Here is a 20,996-nt window from a genome sequence, read left to right on the forward strand (position 1 = left end):
TTATACAATAAATAGGGATGCTACTATACCAAAATACTATAACTGTTCCGACACCAAACTGCTGCACTGTTAGAATAACAAATTACTTTAGGTGGGGCTTCCATAATCCCATATTAAATCTTCAGACAAAATATAACAGTCATATAAATATAAAATACAAATGTCCTCCACCTGCCTCCAAAATAAACAAATAAATAAAATGTATCAAGTTGCACTACAAATTCTGCTCCCAATAAAAGTGGAAATAAATAATTAAAAATAATACCGATTAAAAAACAAATCAAAAGACCAAGGAGCTGAACTCAGCCATGAAGGCACATGTTGATTTAATGAAAATTATTTGAAAGTTGGCCAAGAGGGTAATTAAAGAAAGGACACAGAGGACTGGACTCAGCAAGCCCAGCCTTCCCTGAACTCAAACTGCCTCAGACACGGTTTTACACAGGACCACAGGAGGGGAAATCATTGCCAGTCGCGCATTTCCTGTGCAGGACAACATTCAGAGACAAACAACCTACTGGATGTGTGCATTCTAAAGCAACATTGCATGGGTATTTGCATTTCTACAGATGCCTACCTACTCTCATTCCAACTCATAAACACTTATGTCAATACTGGAAAATAGGCAAATGGATGCATGTTGTTATAAAATCATTAGCTGCTTCACTGGTGACATAATATGCCTTATAAATGTGCATTAGCATTTATAAATGATTACGTAGTGTTTATGAAGGAGCTACATACTGCATATGAAGGAGTTATATAGTTTTTATGCAGGGACATTCACAGAAAGTGTAACCTAGTTGGTAAATGAGTGTAATTGTTTTTGGCAATATGTTTTTGTGGTTGTTTCACAGGGAAAATGAATGTTGATGCTCATGATTCAGTATTTCTGGTTGGGGAGAATTTCAGTGAATCAACCGATTACACGCAGATATGGTGAACAGCTCTCAAGGCAAAATGCTTATTTTCAAGCATCTATGAAATCTGAGCATGACAATGACAATTAAACGAGCACTGAAAAGACTTCCTGACGATGGTATATTACCACGGGATAAAGGTTCCAAACTTGTGTTCATGCGGGTTTCTGGAAAAGCCTGTTATTGCACGTGGGGTTTGCCAGGAATACTGCCCCCTGGGGCACTTTCCCACAGAAACACCTCCAGCCTGCCACAGGTACAGTGGAGGCGGACATTTTGGCTCTGCTCTACTGGGCAGGCGTACAGAGAGGCGCACCATCGCCGGGGCCACAGCGAGTAGCATCCCGGGGAAACTAACTCGGCCAGGCCCAAAGAGAGAGACCAGGACAGAGCCCCCACACCTTCAGCCCTTCACAAGCACCCGCTCACTTTAAAACGCATCGCCACTTCTATCCAAAGCTCACCTTTCCATTTTTTAATGTTCGTTTTTTATGTGCAATCTATTTACACAGCTGGATATTTTAGGGATGCAACCAAGGTTAGGTACATTTGCTTAATGGTACAACAGCCCCTCTCCTGGGAATGAAACCCATCCTCACCCAAACCTCAGGGTTATGAGCCTCATTCCTCAAACAACGCACACACGCACGGCAACGCACCAAATGCACTACATTGCACACACACCCGTTTAATCAAAGTTTTGCTCTGAACCACTTAAGGAAACTAAAAAGTGTACTGTTCAATTAAATTTCAGACAAATTATTTTTGAGTAATTTTTGGTGGAAGGCACCTACAATGAGCAACCACTCTCAATGGTGTCACAAAAACATTTATATTTATTATATTATTTCTGTATAGAATAGGCACTTAATACAACTAAGTGTATTATGTGAATATAATATCAGGAGATCCATTTTTTTTTACATTGTTCGTCCACAAACCGTGCATAAGAACGTATTTCACACCAAATTGTGTTTTTAGAAAGGGTACAAATCTGGCAAAGGCGCTTCACTATAAAACGATTCCACCGAATAAAGCGTCTCGCAGGCATTGCCGGCTTTATCACCTGCGGGAGAAGGGAGGGGAGACGACGGCCCTTCAGACGCACACAAAGCACCGGGCTTCCACAGGGCGGGCGATGGAGGGGCTGCGGAAGCAGGCAAACACAGGCCCGCAGAGATGGCCTCGATAGGGCCCGACCGCGGGGGGGGGGGGGGGGGGGGGGAGGCGTACGAACCGCGGCGCCGATACGCGCTTGTTTCCCCCCCCCTTTCCTTCCTTCATTCCTTCTCGCCCCCCAAACCCGCTCTTGTGAGGGAAATAATTGTGAAGTATCAGTAGAGGGGAATGGCGTTCTCAAATTTCAGGGATCGAGCCGGTGACTCCTGTCCTCTTGCTCCCTACGCTGTTTCATGTCTTTACAGGGCTTCAGCCAGCCGAATCTCCCTCCACCTACTGAATTTACCCCCCTCCCCTCCCCTTCCCCCCCAAAAAAAAAAAACAAAACCAAAAAAAAAACAAAACTGCAGATCTCACTTGTTTCCAGCGAGTGTGTGTGTCTGTGCGTGTGAGGAAAGAGTGAGCGAGAAAAAGAACGAGAGAAAAAGGGGGGGCAATGTTTGTATGTGCGCCTATTTTTTTCCCCAACGCCCGCACCCCCCATCCCCAAACCCCCCCACTCCCTCCCAGCCCCCCACCCCACCCCCCCTTCTCCCTGCCACAGCATATCAATGAAGCCCAGATATGTATTGTAGCTCTGCATGGCTGAGCGCCCTGTTCAATAGTTGCTGGCTCACGGGCGGTATCGGGGCCAGTTATCGTTCCCCGTGAAGCCTCTCTTATCGCCAGGGCCCAGAGAGGTTGCCGCCAAGCGGAGGCTTTTCATTTCCCGGGCAGTTTTTTTAACCGCCGAACATTCAGGCTTCAAAGATTCACACTTCCCAAACTCTATAAGAGTTTGTGAACGCTCAATTTGCCAAAACTGTTTACAGTGTAATTGGGCTCCGTACCTGTGTCCATGAGATAGCGCAGCCTCCTCTCCACCCGCGACGCCCGCGAGTCTATCTGCCTCTGCTCGCTCTCCAGCGCGGCCAGCTCCCCCACAACATACTGACTGGTGTCTTTGAAAGCTTTCTGTGCGCCAGAACAAACGCAGGAAGGCAAGAAGGGGGGGGGGGGGGGGGGAGAGAAAGGGACGAGGGGAAAAGAAAAAATAATTAATCAAGCAAAATCGCAGAAAAGCATTTAGACATTTTGTTTGTATTTTATTCTGTTTTATTAAATCTAGAAAAAAAGGATCTCAGAACATAGTCTGAAGATGCTTTCATTTTTTTTAGTTAATTTATTTTTAATTTTTGTTATATTTGAATAGGAACATCTGATGAGAGCAGTTTCTCTCATAGTTGTGATTGTTCAGAGTTTTGTTTCTGATTTCTGGCTCATCAAACGCAGCGAGCAGGAGGAGTGGATGATACAGACGGAAAGGACAAGGCTTTCCGCTGCTGATAGGGACTTTAATCCTTTCATATCAAACACACTCAACACTGATTTATATACACAACACCAAACAAAGGAGCAGCTTTCCCCACATTACACATTATACACCACACATATACAGCATGTATGTTTTAAATAGTACATTAAGATGTCATATATGTCTTACATATGCGCGCGTGTATGAGTGAGTGAGTGTCATTTAGTACAAATTTTATGAATTTATTTAGTTTTTACAAAATAATAGTTTTTATTTACTAAATACACAATTCTGCAGGGTTCTGTGTGTGCATGTTCTGCAGCTGTAGGGTTCTGCTGTGTGCAGGTTCTGCAGCTGTAGGGTTCTGCTGTGTGCAGGTTCTGCAGCTGTAGGCTTCTGCTGTGTGCAGGTTCTGCAGCTGTAGGGTTCTGCTGTGTGCATGTTCTGCAGCTGTAGGGTTCTGCTGTGTGCAGGTTCTGCAGCTGTAGGGTTCTGCTGTGTGCAGGTTCTGCAGCTGTAGGGTTCTGCTGTGTGCAGGTTCTGCAGCTGTAGGGTTCTGCTGTGTGCATGTTCTGCAGCTGTAGGGTTCTGCTGTGTGCAGGTTCTGCAGCTGTAGGGTTCTGCTGTGTGCAGGTTCTGCAGCTGTAGGGTTCTGCTGTGTGCAGGTTCTGCAGCTGTAGGGTTCTGCTGTGTGCAGGTTCTGCAGCTGTAGGGTTCTGCTGTGTGCAGGTTCTGCAGCTGTAGGGTTCTGCTGTGTGCAGGTTCTGCAGCTGTAGGGTTCTGCTGTGTGCAGGTTCTGCAGCTGTAGGGTTCTGCTGTGTGCAGGTTCTGCAGCTGTAGGTTCTGCTGTGTGCAGGTTCTGCAGCTGTAGGGTTCTGCTGTGTGCAGGTTCTGCAGCTGTAGGGTTCTGCTGTGTGCAGGTTCTGCAGCTGTAGGGTTCTGCTGTGTGCAGGTTCTGCAGCTGTAGGGTTCTGCTGTGTGCAGGTTCTGCAGCTGTAGGGTTCTGCTGTGTGCATGTTCTGCAGCTGTAGGGTTCTGCTGTGTGCAGGTTCTGCAGGTGTAGGGTTCTGCTGTGTGCATGTTCTGCAGCTGTAGGGTTCTGCTGTGTGCATGTTCTGCAGCTGTAGGGTTCTGCTGTGTGCAGGTTCTGCAGCTGTAGGGTTCTGCTGTGTGCTGTATGCTATCCTGCCTCAGTGTGAATGGGATGCTACTCCTGCACTTCAGCGTGGGGTCAGGGGTGTGTTTGCCTACCTAATATTGGACTAAGCCTGGGATCATATGATATCAATCTGCAAACCACGAGAGAGGGGGTCGGGCTCCAGGGTCCCCCCGCACAGTGTGCCTTATCACAGCCACTGAGCGGGCCCCGGGGAGCACCCGGCCCGGGACCCCCTCCTCTCGCCCCTCCCGACCCCGCCCCACGTCACTGCACCCCCTCCAGGGGGGATGGCCCAGCTTGGGTGATTACGACAAATTACCTTTAATTACATAAAACATGCCCCTTACAGAGTCTATATTATACACTCTCTCACCATGCTCTACACTAGTTACTATTCACAGGACACACCAGTGAAACATCATGTTAATTAAAAAAGATGTACAACTGTCATTTTAAATCTGTGCTGGAGTACGGAGCTAAAACAAGAAAAACTGTGTCACTGTCCATAGACTGTATACTGTGTATGTGCAGGCATGTGTGTGTGTGTGTGTGTATGCACGCGTGTGTTCATGTATATATCTCAACTGTAAATATATTATTATATGTATAGTGCTGATGCATCCTATTTTTTAATAGGAAAGAGGAGAAAAAAAAAAAAAAACTTTCCCCCACGCTTTCCATCCAAGCCAGCACTTTTTCTGCCTCACTCCTCTTAGCTGTCTGTCAAAAGCGGCTTCCTCCCTGCGCTCTATCAAATATTTCCCTCACAAATCAATTTTACACATGATCAGCCCAGTCCCCCACCGAGCAGAACCTCCCCGTTAATTAAGTGAAGAAATTACCATATATATTATATTAATGCAAACATCATTCAGCGGGTAATTCATGGCTGATCTGGATAATGGGAAGGTTGAACACCCATTAACCCAGGCCAGCAGCACGGGCCGGCTGGGAAGCTTGCTCTGGGTCCCCGGTGACCTCCCTCCCAAGGCCGCCTCCCAGTATCTGCTACAGGAATAATTAAAATCACCCCGCCAGATCAATACTGGGGATCTCTTTGAGGGGAAGAAGCAGAGGGGAGGAGGAGGAGGAGGAGGAGGAGGAAGAAGGAGAAGACCCATAAGACGTAATCGCCCAGTAGAAATGTGTACTGGAGGAGGAGGAGGAGGAGGAGGAGGAGGAGGAGGAAAAAAATTGGGGTGGAAAGCAGGAGTGATTCAAAAAAAATTATTTTTCTAATCTGACAATTATCGCCAGAGTGCAGGCTAATTCAGACGAGCAGGCCTCTCAGGCGTCAGATTGACATCACGTCTCCTGCTGCCCCCCCCCCCCCCCCACCCCTTTTTTAAAGAGGGCTTTTAAAAAAATACGTCCAAATATGCCTTGGAATTATCAATATTATCTCAGAATTTTAAAAAAAAGAAAAAAAGAATTAAATATGCATGAAGTACTTCATCTTCAGATGGCTTTCGCTCCGGTTCTGTCACTGGACCTCTCTCTTCGCTCGCTCTCTTTGAATCTTCAGGTACTGATCTTTGCCTTTTTACCTCTGTAAGAAAAGGATGGTTGGGGGGGGGAGAGAGATATTTTAAGCAGGTTCATTATGAATTCACAGCTTGGCAGTTCAAAGAGGAGAACAAAGTTTTTTTAAATGTTTTATATCCCTTTCCCAGGCTGTGGTGATATACGCGATTGTTATGCATATGCCTGTACGTGTGTATACAAATATATACATATGATACATATTTATGTATACATTTTGTGTGTGTGCAGGCAAGCACATCTAAAAAAAATTCTACACCACAAAATGAATAGGCCAAAAAGTTATGACAGTATATAAAAATTCTTGACCAAGCTTGTTTTTTTTTTTACTAAATATACACACACATGCACACAGGAACATCCAAAAGGAGGTGTTTTAGCTAACCAATATTTACAGGGTGTTGATCACATTAATTGTCCTGTAATTCAAATATCACAAAGGCAATGTCGTTACTAAAATCCAAAATCACTCTACACCCCCTGTGGGCTGTGGGACAGAGGAGTCACTGGGACACTGGGTGTCAGTGAGCACTTTCAGCACAGCTGTGTGAATCAGTGACCTGAGAGGGGAGGGGGGGAGGCGCCAAACAACATCAGCGAATCAGCAAGCGCTAACGAGAGGTGTGCTGGCTGCCTGCCCCCCCCCCCCCAACCCCTCCATTACAACACTGACATCTGCATTAACACAGCGACCGGTCCTCAGAGCTGTGTGAGAAACACACACCCCAGCTACAGTGTGACCGGCGTGAGGTGTGGAAAGAAGGCTACGTGTGTGTAGAGGGGAACCCTGCTACAGTGTGTTTTATATACCGGGGGGGAACGAGGGGGTATGGGGCGGGGGATTTTTGTTGGCGCAAGGGATCGGCAAACGTAAGTGAAATTAAATGCTTCTAAACGAGGCGACAGCAGGCGGGGGGGGGGTTAAAGCTGGTTTTGGGAGGAACCAGAACCGGATCCTGCTGAGGTCAGCGCACGCCCGCCTCGGGTGGGGCCGGAAAACAGCCCCGAAAACCCCAGCAAATCATTTCAAAGCAGCACCAGCTGAGCGCTGGAATCCGCACACTGCACTGCCGGGATCTGGCTGGATGGAAAGCCTCTCGACTCAGGACTCACTGTATGACAGTCTGACGTGAGCCTTTCCCTGGGGCTACCGGATAACTCGCTTATAACAATTCACTCTTAGGGACAGCTATTAAAATGTGACGGCCAGAAACTGCTCATACCTGAAATGAGCAACAGTTCACAGGACGGAGGAAAGTCTTGGCCTTTGTTCTCATCTTCTCTCTTTCTTATGTCTTTTTCTCCCTCACTCTTTCTCTCTCTTAGCTCTTTTTTACACTTTAGTCTGACACAGAATAGTTTGCCCCTTCATTAGGCAGGACAGTGTCTGGCCAAAGCCCCAAACAGCCGCCTTCGTCCTGCCCCAGGTGTTGAGTACAGGTTAAAGTCAGCTCTGAACACTGCTACCTTGCGTGATAGTAGACACCCAAAAGCTAAATTGGTAAATAGTGTTACTAGAATATAGCTAAACCAGTAGCATAATGTTACCGGCCTACCCAAATCCCAGGTATCTTCCCTTCTCTTCTAACAGTGTGTCTCTAGTTTTCTATCAATGGGCAATCGCAAAGTTTAACTGCGATAGGTAATCGAAGGTCAAGTGTGCAGTTGGTGTTGGAGACATCATAAAGTGCAAATCAATTTTTTAAAAGTTCATATTAAAAAAAAAAAAAGAAAAAAAAACTATAAAAGACATTGACAAGGGTTTAAACAATAATTCATGTTCAAGGTTGTGTGTCGCCGTGCGTCTTATAAAAAGTTGGAGAAAATGGGTTGAGTTTTTGCAACCAATCAGAAGTTTATGGATTGCTGCCTTTCTTTTCCCTTCTGAGGGAAGACTGGGCGCTTGCTGTGAAAGTGTCAGAGTCAGAAGGGCGTAAGACGCGCGTTGTTAAAGAAGGTTCTGGAAGAGGCTGACCTGGCCTGGTCTCCACGTACTGGCTGAAGGACTTGAGCTGCGTTTTCCTGACGGCAGACTCCTTGCCGAACACCACGGGGCTGCGCAGTCGCTCCGTCGCCCTGCGCAGACGCTCGGCTCGCAGCTCCTCCTCCTCGCTCTGGTTCAGGAACGAGAGTCGCACGCAGTGGTGCGGAAGAGAAAAAAAAAAGGTCAGGTTGTTTTCCTGCATTCACCAATTTTAAAACTGCAATTTACGAATCGGACATGAAGAGCTCTATGTTATTTCTGAAGGCTCTGCTTCTTCCTACACTTGAGGCAAAAAAAAAAAAAAAAAAACTTCAATTAAGTTGACTTTCAACAAAACCCGAGCCGGAAAATGTATTCTGATTATGCAAATTGAAAGCGCTATTGTTTTCAAAGTGAACACGTGTCGGAGCTGCACGCCGCTTTCTCCCTATCAAGCTCGCACCGAAATGCACTGAGCGCGTGCGACGAGCCAAGCAGAGTGGAAAGGCACACAATGACACTCCCAGCGCCGACAGCAGAGGGAACGTGTAATAAAGTTCGCAATTAGTGTACGCGTTCCACTGCGTGAGGCCGCGAAGACGCCGCCGCCGCCGCCGCCGCAGAGCGATCGCGTGCGCGTGCGTGCGTGTGTGCGTGCGAGGGGCTGGTTACGGCGACACTTTGACACGCCACGATTTAACTTTCAGAGCGCATTCAAAACAGTGAGGCTGCAGCCAGCAGGAGAGTTTGTTTCCCCACATAGATCTAACCCGAGACATTCAAAGCACATACATACAAAGTACAAGCATAGCACTGTAAATATGCAAGTCCTGAATTTTAAAAACAAATGGGGTTCGTTAAACAATTATTTCTCATTTTGCTCTTTTCTTTACAGTGTGCAGAAACAGTTATTTCTTTACGCATTCATTTGCAGTAATAATTTCTAGTTAATAGTTTCTGGAATGAGCATGAACTCTTTGGCATAAGCACAGGCAATTCAAAGGTTGTCATAAGAAGAATGGAAGAGTCACATTTTCTGAATACGCACACGGTATTCATCCAACTGCTACTGGGTTGTATGCACTTATAAGCCACTCCTGGTACATACTGAGCAGACCTACGGATGGGCTGGAGTGTTGTGCTTCAGCACGGTGGGGCAGCTGGCTTAAGAAAGGCGGAGTTAACGCAGGAGGGCGGAGCCGAAAAGTAGTGTGTAAAAAGCTCTCCGTTCAGCAGCTCAGACCTCTAGAGGTTCCCCGAGAACCCCCTCATTCTCCTCATGTTAATGTTCAAAGAAAACAAACCAAATTCAAAACAGGCCACTAGAATTAAACTCTCCCTAAGGAAAAGACCCCCCCCCCCCCACACACACACACAGCGCGCGCAGGCAAACACACACACACACACACACACACCCTGTACCCCTGGTAACAGCTGATAGCGGAGTCACCCCCCGCGATCCTGATAAAACACACCATTTTGCACCTTTATCTGTCATCGGTGACTATGATTACTGTTACATTTTTTTTTGGGGGGGGGTGGGGGCACACTGAAAGTAAATCGGGCTGAGGCTGGGATGCGTGACTAATGACGTGACCCGCTGAATGTTCCAGCCGGTTATCAAGCGCCACCAAAAAAAAAGCTGTGGCCTCCTTTTGCATGGAGACAATCGCTAATGAGGGGGCTCTCCCACCACCCATTCTCCCGCCTCAAGGAGCCCTGGGATACTCAGTCCTCCAGGGAGGGGAACAGTTTATCCTCCTTTTCTGCAAAAGAAACACTGGAGGCCTCATTTGCAAATCAGCCGAAAGTATTTTCATTGTTTTGTTTTACCGATTTGACAAATGAACTGGGGGGGTGGGGGTGGGGGGTGCCACAGCAAAAAGAAAAAAATGAAAAACAAACTAAGACAAAAAAATGACTGTAGGACTAAAAAAAGAGGGCAATCAGTGTGCAGTGTGGATGTACTCGTAGTTTTCCACACTCCTGGACCCTCTACCCCCACCCAAATTTACGGGACGGATTCCTGGGAGGGGGCGGGGCTAAACGGGCTGGCTCTTCATGCGGCGCGGGCGCACGGCGGGGTCCCTGTGGCGGGCGGAACGGCGCGTCGGAAGGCGCGCCCGATGGGGCCGGCCTTTGCGCGGGGCGGAGGGAGGCGGGGGGGTGGAAGTCCTCGCTGAGAGGCGGGCTTTCATCGCCGCTGCGTGTGGAAAGCGGGCCGGGAGCAGAGCATGGATGGGAGCGGGCCGGGATGAGACGCATTGTCTTAGCGCTTCAAAGCCACGGCGCACATCTGCAGGTGGGGGGGGGGGGAGGAAATCCCTTCCGTCAGCAGGGCGTTACCCAAAAAAAGCCAGCACAGGTGGGGTGAGGTCCTGAATGCACCCTGTGGGCCAATATTTTGTGCAGGGGGGGGGGAAGGGGGTGGGACAGAACAGGGACCCAAAAACCCCGGAAAGGAAAGTGCTCTGGACTAAGCACAACCTTTCAATCTGACCTTCTCCCTGGCATTCAATACAGACATCTACAGCAGGTAAGAGCACAGAAATATTCATTTCAGGATGGACTGTGTAGAAAAGAAGAAATAAAGATCTATGAGCACAGCACAGCCACCCTTGCGAGCTGAAGAGATCCAGAGAGCGATGCTGGGAGGTGGGCGTGAGCCGGTCAGAATCAGCGTAACGGACGCGGGGATTCGCTGCGCTGGACGCTGTCGATACTAACGCGGTGAGGCCTGTGCTCCGTATCTGGGAAGGTCACGATCAATATGAAGTTCCTGGAGGGTCCCGCGGACCGCCGTTATGCTTCGGCACGTCCCGGAGCTTTAGGCAGTCTCTACGCCTTCACCGCAGAACCGCACCAACGAAACCGCAATGAAGACGCAGGCGTATCCGCGGTCATTAAGAAAAGGGCGCCGCTCGGCCCTAAGGAGCACTTCTCACCTGATGTTAGCGTTTAGCGTTTCACTGGACAGTAAAGAGCACACAGGCCTGTAAACGCGTACGGTCACAGCGACCGCGAGAGGACCGCAGGGGTCGGGACCGCACCGCCACCCGAGGAGGTCGGGGCGTTACCTGCAGGCCCTCCTGCTCCGGCCGGTCTCCGGGGCTACAGGACGAGGGGGAGGAGCCAGTGGGGGAGGAGGAGGAGGAAGAGGAGGAGTTTGCCGTCTGCGCCGGCCGCGCCTCCTGGAGCCTCCTCAGCTTGAGCTCGGCCTGCCGGCTGTTCTGCGCACCTGAGGAAGAGGAGGGACAGAGGATGAAGACAGGAGCGGACGGTCTGCGGTAAAATCAGAGCGCTCAGGGGCACCGCGGGAGAGGAACACAGAGGGCACCAAAAACCTGCGGGGTGGACACGGGGGGTACTCATGTCCACCTCGCTGGACAACGGAAAAGTAAAGACTTAATGTAATATTCTGATATTCTGACAGCCTTCAAAAGCAGCCGCACCATATTTGGGGAAAGGGGGAACTGAAAATCTATACAGATCACAAACCACAGTTTTATTCTCCCTATCTCTGGCAGAAAAGAGGCTACTGAGCCAATATGGAGCCCTCTAGTCATCTGACTGGACTATGGAGGGAATATCTCCATCCCTTTGCTGACCTACACCTGCAAACAACCAGGAAGCAGAGAGCCTACAACACACCTGGCCAGGTAGATATCGCAGGCAAGCCTTGAATTTTGTTTGATACCGTTGTAATATCATCATTCTGCACCCCCAAACACATGCACACAGAGGCACGCACACACTTTACGTAGGTTCCAAACCCCCTCTAACCCCCCCCAAACACAGAGTGAACTCTATTCAGTGATGTTCTGAGGCCCAAACTCCTGAAGCAGCACCGCTCTGCGCCATGGCCGGTAACATGGCCCTGGCACCTGAAGCCAGGCCGCTGATGTCTCTGTGCCGCACGGCGCCCCCTGTGCCCGGGCCCCGTAACTGCAGGCTCTGGACCCGCCGTCCCCTCCACCGGCGGTGTGCCAGAGCGCTGGGCTGGGGGAGATGAGAGAGAGGGAGGGGGATCGGGGGGGGTTTCACACGCGCCCCCACGGGAGCCATTTATCAGGGTACGCCAGGGCCTGGCCAACGGGGGAGGGGTGGGGGGGGGGGTGTGGCCTGTGAAAATTCAGCTGGGGGTGCCCAATAATAACTGCAAACAAACACACTGGGAAACGGCAGTAAATAAACAACATGGGGAGAGTCGGCTGGGAAACACGCCCCCCCCCACCCCCAGCAGCCTCTCCTCCCAGCGCTGCTCTTAATGAGCACTGATACGGTTCTCCGACCGCACAGAACCCCCACAGTCAATGAAGCGGTCACGACCACAGTGACGACAGTCTGAGCTGGAGTGGTCAAGTCAACAGCCTCTTAAGGAGGCGACCAGCAATGGCGGCTCAACAACTTGCTGCCGTTATCTTGTTTACCCCCCCCACCCCCACCCCCACTACGTCATGCTGACAGTGCCTGTCTGAATCAGAAACAATTAAGTGAAAACTGACAAAGAAAACGTGGAAGAATCCAACAGGGAGAGGGAAAAACAAGCCCATATCAGCAGCTTCAAAGGAAAAAAAATGCATTTCTTTCTTTTATTTTTTGTTTCTTTCTGCAATCATGCTTATCTCAGATCTGCAGGAAACTTACAGCAAAAAACAATTAGTTGTCTTCTGAATATTTTCCGAAATACAAAGAAATGTTTTTTCTGTAGATATGAATGTCTACAGAGAATAATTTGCTGATTAAAAAGTTCTAAAATAATTAAATAATTTTGCAAACAAATTTGAGGGGGGAAAAAAATCCCAAGATCTCTTCTACGAAGTCTTTCACAACTCTATCTGTTAAGACAAAAAGAGGACTTTCAACTGCTATTGTGCCTGTTTGTGGAAATACAAATGATCTGCATTTTCAAACAACCAGAGGGACATAATTGGTCAGTAAACGTCACCCAAGAACACGTCATTAAGACAGACAGGTGTGTCAACAGCTCACAAAGCCAATCGGAGAAGAACACCCAGAGACAGACTGCCCAAGGCATTTACACCTTATACGTTCCCAACACCTTCATCAGACAGTAGTAGAAAGAAACACAGTATTAAGACCTAAGAAAACAAAAATATAATTCAGTTTTAATTTGGTATCCCTGGAATGAGTATGCAGGACTCCAGCAGCATGAAATCTGAGAAAAAGGGGGAGGGGCAAGTGGGGTGGAGTCAGAACCTTTGAGCGGCCACATGGGAACAAACACCCAATTAACACACAGCAGATAACGTAGAGGCCATGCAGTGCCACATGCAAGCATACAGTGAGTTATTTACCAAGAAAGGCAAAATCAGTGCTGGGGTTAGTAAGACCATCGGCTTCCTCTAGGTAAGAGCAGGCAGGAGCTTCCTCTGGGTTAGTATGTTCAGCATTAATGGCAGCAGCATCCTCGGCATCACCATTCTGCTCTTCCCCAGCTCCCTCCTCATCCTCCTCCTCCTCCTCTACAAAATCTGCAGGAACAGAAGTGAGACTGCCATCCACTAGATCTACAGCCAGAGAAACGTGAGCAGAAAACATCAGAATATCCAGGAGTTTAGTAAAATTAGTCAAAGAGCAGGAAGAAAGTGTTAATACAGGACGGTATCTGCCACAGGGAATCAGTATAAGTGTTTGTTTACTGGGGCCATTTTGTTTTGGCTGGTTCCCTTTCAGTGCATGACGAAAGCTGGAGTTTCCGTGTGATGTGCTTACCACCAGCAGAGAACAACTGATCTGAGCGCTGATCTGGGATCAGTTTTGCCTATTAATAATGCATAAGGGTTAACATATGGACAGGGAATGCCTGATCTGACATCAGTACTCCTAGTCAGGATGCTTTATGAATGCAGGCCCTGATCTAGGATGAGTGGTGTATTTACCTCATAATGGATAAGGCTTAGGACATGGATACCAATTGGCATGTAAATCCCCAATTTTTCCCCCCAATATTTTTTTATGATTATGGACATGGAGTACAGTTGGCAAGGTAGCACTAATTAAATGAATGCACAGTGGCAAGAATTTGTAGAGCTAGAGGGCAAACCCAGGGAGGCTGAGCGACCGTGTGAATCACGGTCTGTGATTGGAGGAGCACGCGGGAGGGATTATAACGTTCTGGAAGGCAGCTTCCTGCGGCACTTCCTCACCCATCTCTAACAAGCGCCGCAATTAGCTCCACGCAAAAGGCAGAAAGACTAAAAAACTTTCCCTTCTGCCTCCTCCCTTTCCTAATTCAAGCCGCTGTTTCTCTGCAACCTGCTAATTTCCCCCTCAGTGTGTGTCTGAACTGTTGACTTGAGCGACACGCTTTAGCTCACAATCGCTGGGTTTCTGAAGACAGAAAGAAAGAGAAAAGGGGAGAGCGCAGAGGAAGGAGAAAAGAAAGGGGCCCGACAGATAGAAAGAGGTTTTAAAGGAGAAGACAGAAGAGAATATAGATAGGTGAGATGGAGAAAATGACAGCTGTGTAAAAAATGAACTAATATTGGATGACGATTGAATACGAAGCTGCAGAATTGGCTAAAGACCCGGATCCCCACTCCTCGCGTGAAACAGGCCCAGCACCCCGTCAGAGCTGCATTTTAAACGGGCTCCTCACGGCCAGGAAGTCGGCCACTGCGGTGTGCCGGCGGTTCTGACACGGGCGCGGTCCCGGTGACCTCCCGCCGTGAGCCTAACGGACCCGGCCTCGCCTTAACCAGGGCGAAACAGACCGAAACGCGCAAGGCTCCCGTCCCTCAGCACCTCTGGCATCCGTGTGACCACGCGCTTAACTTTCTGCTTTTTCTTCTCCATGGATTATGAAAAAATTCTGTATGGATTTATCTCTCCCTCTCTGTGTGTGGCTGCAAATATGAGTTTGTCTGTTCACATGCAGTCATACAAGACACCTTATTCAGAATGACCTTATTCACTGGATTCAGCAACAGGACCTCAAAATAGACTCAAAATTGGATGCTACCAGCATTCAGTAAATACAGAAAGGTATCCATTTAAAAAGAAGAATGTTCACAATGGAGTTTCTCATTACTGTATTGCTTTTGAAAAACATAAAGAACTGTTCAAATGAATCGCGTCTATATACTCTCTATGTGAGTGCTGGGGATGGAGCCCATACTCTGCGTGAGTGTGTGTATGTGTGTGTGTGTGCATACTGTTTGCAAGAATGTACGTGTCAATACAAGGTGAGTGTGTGTGTGTACTGTTTGCAAGAATTTATGTGTCAATACAAAGTGAGTGTGTGTGTGTGTGTGTGTGCATACTGTTTGCAAGAATTTATGTGTCAATACAAAGTGAGTGTGTGTGTGTGTGTGTTGACGGGTGTGTGTGCTCTGTGTGTGTGCATGCTGTCAGTGAGTGTTGATAAAGGTGTGTGTCTGTGTGAGTGAGTTAATGAGGACACACAGAGCGTGTGTACACTGTGTGTCAGCGTTGGGTAGAATGTCACTGCGTTGCGTGTGAACGTCGGCGCTGATGAGCATATCCGCTTCGCTCAGGGTGCGCAGGAGCTCCCAGGTGACCGTGCGACCGCGTGACCGCGCCCGGAGGGGCGGGGCGTCTCCGAGGGCCGCCCCCTTCTCACCTCCGGTCGCCTTCGACCTCCCCTTCGATCTGTCTGCCGCGGCCGCCGTGGTCTCGCTGGAGAACAGGGACTCGCCCATCTTCACCCCCGACCGCGCCTCCGCGATCAGCTGCCTCGCTCTCTCCCGCAGCTGCCTGCGCCGCTCCTCATCCTGCTCCTGAGAGGGGGGGGGGGGGGGGGGGGGGGGGGAGAAAAGGGGGAGAAAGAGGGAGAGAGGGGGGGAGAGAGAGAATAAGAGAGATGGAGAGGGTGTGAGAGAGGGGAGAGAAAGAGGGAGAGGGCAGAGAGGAGAAGAGAGGGAATGAGGGAGAGGGGGAGGGGGAGAGAGAGAGGGACAGAGGGAGAGAGAGAGAGAGAAAGTGAGACATATTGAACAGTTGCCATCATTGTAATTGACAGAAGTGCCATTTTCCTCTCCCCACCAATGTGATGGAGAGATAACGCTGGCTAACTGCAGTACCACACAGACACACACTCGAGCACTGCGTATAAACTCACCCCAAACATCATCCACCCCTTTCCCTCCAACATCTTCAGCCTAATAACACTTGCACATGGAAATGTGCTGCATATCTATGCATGCGCGTGTTGTAAATGAGTTTGTCGAGGGTACTGGAGTTGCAAGAAACCCCATTTCCGCCTGAGCAATACATACAATCATTTAAATACAATGTAGACCCCTGGTCTAGGCAAATTCACCAGGTTTCAGAAATATAGTCACTTATTCAAAAACAGCCCTAACATCAATAGTCCTGCATGAAATATAGTGTCCAAAATCTCTCTCTCAATTCCAATAAAATAATGGCACAATTGTTTAATTAAAAAAAGTCCACATAAGCAATTCAAGCACAGTGCATTCTTGAAGACCTCAGACAGCAGAGCCCTCCCTGGAGTCCTGCAGACCCAGTTTCTGGACTCTGTCACTCTGATGAGTTCCTCCATGCGGGGGCTGTAAAGTGAGCGTTCCTGCGGTGGCCAGATTCACTGTGTAACCAGAGGCCCGACCAAAACGACCCATTTCAATTTGCATCCACTTAACCAGCGAGGCCCTTAGTGTCTCTCCCTCATTCCTGCATGCCTGCACTCGCACACAGACACGCGCATGCACACACACACACTCATAGCACACAGACACACACACACCACACACACACATACACGCTCACACACACACACACGCACACACCACACACACACACACACGCTCACACACACATGCTCGAGCACATACACACACACACGCTCTCACACACACATGCTCGAGCACATACACACACACACACACACACACACGCTCTCACACACACATGCTCGAGCACATACACACACACAGACACACACACTTGCTCATGCACATACTCTCAAACACACACACACACCACACACACACTCACAGATTGGTAGATAGGTGATGGGTTGACAGTAAGCAGTTTTGTCCTGAAAGCTGTGTATTCTGTGATGCTCCAGGCTCTTCGGAGCTGGAGAATCCAGACAATTGAGCCTGAGCAATAACCAGCAACAAAACAAGTACAGGAGAGCTAATTAGGGACATTCTCCCATTTCCATGTAAATTGTTTGTTTGTAGCGATTGTTTGGGAACACAATGAGCTGAAATGCAAATGAAGGAAAGGGCATAACATCCTCTTAATGGCGCTCTGTTTATAACCATTAAGCCCAGAGGCCGCAATTCAATCCTCAGGGTCTAAAGGCAGATTTAGCCCAATTTGAAGCTCTGCAAAAGGGGGCAGGTTACAGCTTACCAGAAAGAATGGAAAAGCCCCTAAAGTAAACAAACCCCCGCACCCCCCCAGCCAGAGCCCCCTGAGCCTGACTGACACAGGTTTTCCCTGCCCAATCACAGCAAGCCCCACCCCATTTTGGGCTCGTGTGTTCACATGCATGCGTCTCTCCGAGTTTAAGTACTCATGTTTCAGTGTGACCGTCTGTCTGTGTGCGCTGCTCCCGGTGTGCGATGGCCTGAGTTTGCATGTCTGCATACCTGTGAGCGTACCTACGAGCTTCCGTCTCCCTGTGTGTGTGTCTGTGGGCATGTGTACGCCTACATATCTCCGTTTGACAGTTGTGTGGATTTCAGTGCACGTGTGTGTCTTTCTAGAACCGTATGTGTGTGTTTATTTACATGTCGTGTGTGCCTCTCTTCCTCCTCATACGTGTGCATACCTCTGTGTGCTAGTCTGTCTCTCTGGGACTGTGTGTATATATTTTTGGTCTCCCTCTTCCTGCAGTAAAAACTATCATGTTTTTTCCCCCCAGACTTGCAAAAAAGTTTGAAAAAGTTATTTTGTTTAAATAAATTTTGTGTGTTCAAAGCATAATTACAGTATAACGATTTTTAATTTTTGTGGAATGTAACAGTTGTCTTTTTAAGGTACAGGCTTTAACAACCCTGTACCTTAAAAAAAAACAACCGTAACGATCCACAAAAATGAAAAAATTAAATTCTTTTTACTTTTACTTTTTGTGATCCTTTAGGGAAAAAACATGCGGTGACCAATACAGTAAATGCCCTGCAGAAACATTTAGACTTGAGCAATGCAGCTCCTTGTTTCTGTGCGCCTACAGTGCAAGGCTATTTGCATGCAGTACTTTTCCCTGCTTCCCCTCTCTTCATATTTCACACTTGAGAGCTGTCTGTGCAAGCCGTCCTTCGCTGTCCAGCTTCACTGCTACTGCTGTTACTGTCGTCTGGCCTTCCTGGCCACACCGATCAAAGTGATCAGGCTAGCCCAGCTAGCGCTAGCATCCCACAGCAGTCCCTTCATACCCTCCCCAAAAAGACCCTGAAGGACAGGAGGGGGAAGTGGGAGGGCCCTGTGAAACAAAAACCCATGCAAAAGAAGGGAGGAGAAAGTTTAAAGAAAAAAGGGACCAAAGATTTTGTTAAACAGGAAAAAGAAAAGGGAAATCAAGTCTTTTCCCTGAAAATCTCAACTTCGTCCGACTGTTCCAGTAAAGCAGCGCAGTCTCTCTCTTCCAGGGTCTGGGGGAAATAAATATTAGCGAGAGAAAAGGAAAGGAATGCTGGGAGCAGACAGCGAGGAGCAGCAGCACTCTCCGCTGAGAATGACGCCATGGATTAGGCAAGGTGATGTGGAACGGAGAGGCGGGGTGCAGCCAGGCGCCCCTCGAGATGGCCCCAAATGAGCAGAAAGAAAGAGGTGGGGGGGGCTTTCTGTACCCCTGGCTCACATGAGATGTATAAAGTCAGTAAAAGGGACCGATTTTAGCAAAAGAGAAATGCTCTCCAAGTGTCATATTGTTTCATCTTTTACTACTTTATTATTGGCTTGACTGTTTTAGAATATTGAACTGAGAAGGGAGTTTTTCAGTTTTTTTAATCCATAGATTTTCAGAATGAGGTTTATTTTGTAAACGCATTTTTGTAAACAACATATGATTTATTGTCACTAATTTTCAACTGGTCATTTAGTATAATTTGATATTTGAGGTAGCTTCAAAAAATCATATTCACTTGGTTTTGGCTCAGTTTCACAAAAATAAATGTCAAGGTTTCCAGAACGTTCTTTGAGTCATTTTTCCAGACTCCCTGGACATTCTGAAGGTTCTTTTGATGTTGTGTGTGTATGTGTGTGTGTGTGTGTGTATTTGTATGTGTGTGTATGTGTGTGTGTGTGCCCCAGGCTGGGGTGGAGGGGTGGGATAAAAACGTTGGCACCCTTGTTGACAAGCAAGTGCAGTTAACACGGTTTGCAAATACAGTTTGGCCCTGACATCACTTGACAGGAAGTGACACACTGTTATTAGCCATTAGAGGAGAAAGAAAATTCTTCACCTGTCCAGAGGCAAGGATTACCACCATGTACCCAGCTCATGCGCTATAGAATAAGCATCGCAAAGCAGCGAGGGGCGGGGCACGTGATGCCTCTGTGCCGTCTCAAAACTGGATGTGCTCTTGTCAGAGTAAACAGGATTTCTCATGGGACATGAAAACAATTTTAGGCCTGATCTTTCTGAAGATGGCTCCACTACCCCCCCCTCCCCCCACACATTCACACAGGAGCGGAGGTGCAGGTCTGTGTCTCTGCATCCATTTCCTCGTCTGCTGCGGTGCTTTGGCCACAGGAACACGTCCTCACACCTCGCCCGTTCACACAGCGTTTAATGCGGACGGAAAAAAACAAAGAAAAAATAAAAATAGTGAGAGCGCCACAGTGTCAGTAAAAAAAAAAAAACAGCAAAAAAAATGAAACAAAACAAATAAATATATATATATTTTAAACAGTAGTAGTTGTTAGTCGTTTACATTGACAGTGATTGTATGTGTGCAATTTTAACCTAATTGTAGATCGTCTTGGGGGTTAAAAGTCTTTAAATATGTGTAAATAACCCCGGGGAGTGTTTATTTTGATGTAGTGAGCATATGTTGAGTTTCTGACCAACCAACCGTGGTCCCTGGGATTACAATTAATTATTGAATTCATTAAATTCAACCACCCCAGGTTCTTTCTTTTTTTTTTTTAAAGCACGGGCGCCAATTTCCAGCCATCTTGGGTGTGCTGTATCAGGAGCGGTGTGATGACTTCAGGGGGACGGCGGCAGGCCGGTCCCCCCGCTCACAGAAACACTCGTAGCCAGAGGCGTCGAGCATAATAAAGACTTTACATATTTATAGTATGTTACATACATCACACCGCGCTGATTGCACCGCTAAAATACACCGGTGGCACTGATACGGGCTTGCCATTTCCTTCCTGTAGGACAGGAAGCTAACAGATTACCTGGAAATGTTCAGGGCAGAGCAATAAAAATGAATTCAGAGGTAGACGGCAAGTAATGCTCGAATAAAGATAAGCGAAAAAGTGAAGATCATTCTGCGTTGTTACCAACGCAACGCTGGGTCCAGTGCATACTAATGTTAGTTGTTCTTATAGCGGAGGGCCCACAGACAAGTTTTAGGATGGGCCCAAAAAAAAAAGGAAATCCAAATGGCCGTTGGAGAGCTCAGTGCCCAGTGAATTCAGAAATGAGAAATGAAATGAAAACACTATTCCACAGCTAATTTGACACGCCTTTGACACATTTTCCTGATGGTGCATTTAAAATGTAAAAACATATTATTTTGTAAGCTACAGGGATTAAAATCATTAAGCCTGCTCCTGCCACTACTCCGGTCCTTCATGGACTTTTAAAATTTCATTTCTTTTTTTTTGTCGTGAGGCGGGATGCTAGCTTCCTTCACAGGAGGCCTTGTCCACCCCAGTCGAGCCGGGGTTCCAGTGGTACTGCTCCATTAAAGGGCCCGCTGGACCCTGAGCAGGAGGGGCAGAAAGAACAGGCTGAAATGGCTGAAG

The 20,996-nt window shown here is 47.9% G+C and overlaps 1 protein-coding gene across 8 annotated transcripts in view; it reads right to left on the reverse strand.

Annotated features, from left to right (window-relative positions):
- Positions 1 to 20,996, reverse strand: part of ehbp1 (EH domain binding protein 1) — a 143,851-nt gene that overhangs the window by 30,487 nt on the left and 92,368 nt on the right. For 6 of the 8 annotated variants that reach the window (XM_064316826.1, XM_064316821.1, XM_064316824.1 and 3 more), the window contains 6 exons: positions 15,664 to 15,820; positions 13,376 to 13,552; positions 11,135 to 11,295; positions 8,070 to 8,208; positions 6,004 to 6,101; positions 2,930 to 3,053 (listed from right to left, as the gene is read on the reverse strand). In XM_064316826.1, coding sequence (XP_064172896.1) covers positions 2,930 to 3,053; positions 6,004 to 6,101; positions 8,070 to 8,208; positions 11,135 to 11,295; positions 13,376 to 13,552; positions 15,664 to 15,820 — 856 coding nt within the window. The remainder of the gene's footprint in view (positions 1 to 2,929; positions 3,054 to 6,003; positions 6,102 to 8,069; positions 8,209 to 11,134; positions 11,296 to 13,375; positions 13,553 to 15,663; positions 15,821 to 20,996) is intronic. The other 2 variants (XM_064316829.1, XM_064316827.1) reach the window with 1 other exon arrangement.

This window comes from Anguilla rostrata, chromosome 18 (assembly GCF_018555375.3).
Source record: "Anguilla rostrata isolate EN2019 chromosome 18, ASM1855537v3, whole genome shotgun sequence".
Taxonomy (NCBI): domain Eukaryota; kingdom Metazoa; phylum Chordata; class Actinopteri; order Anguilliformes; family Anguillidae; genus Anguilla; species Anguilla rostrata.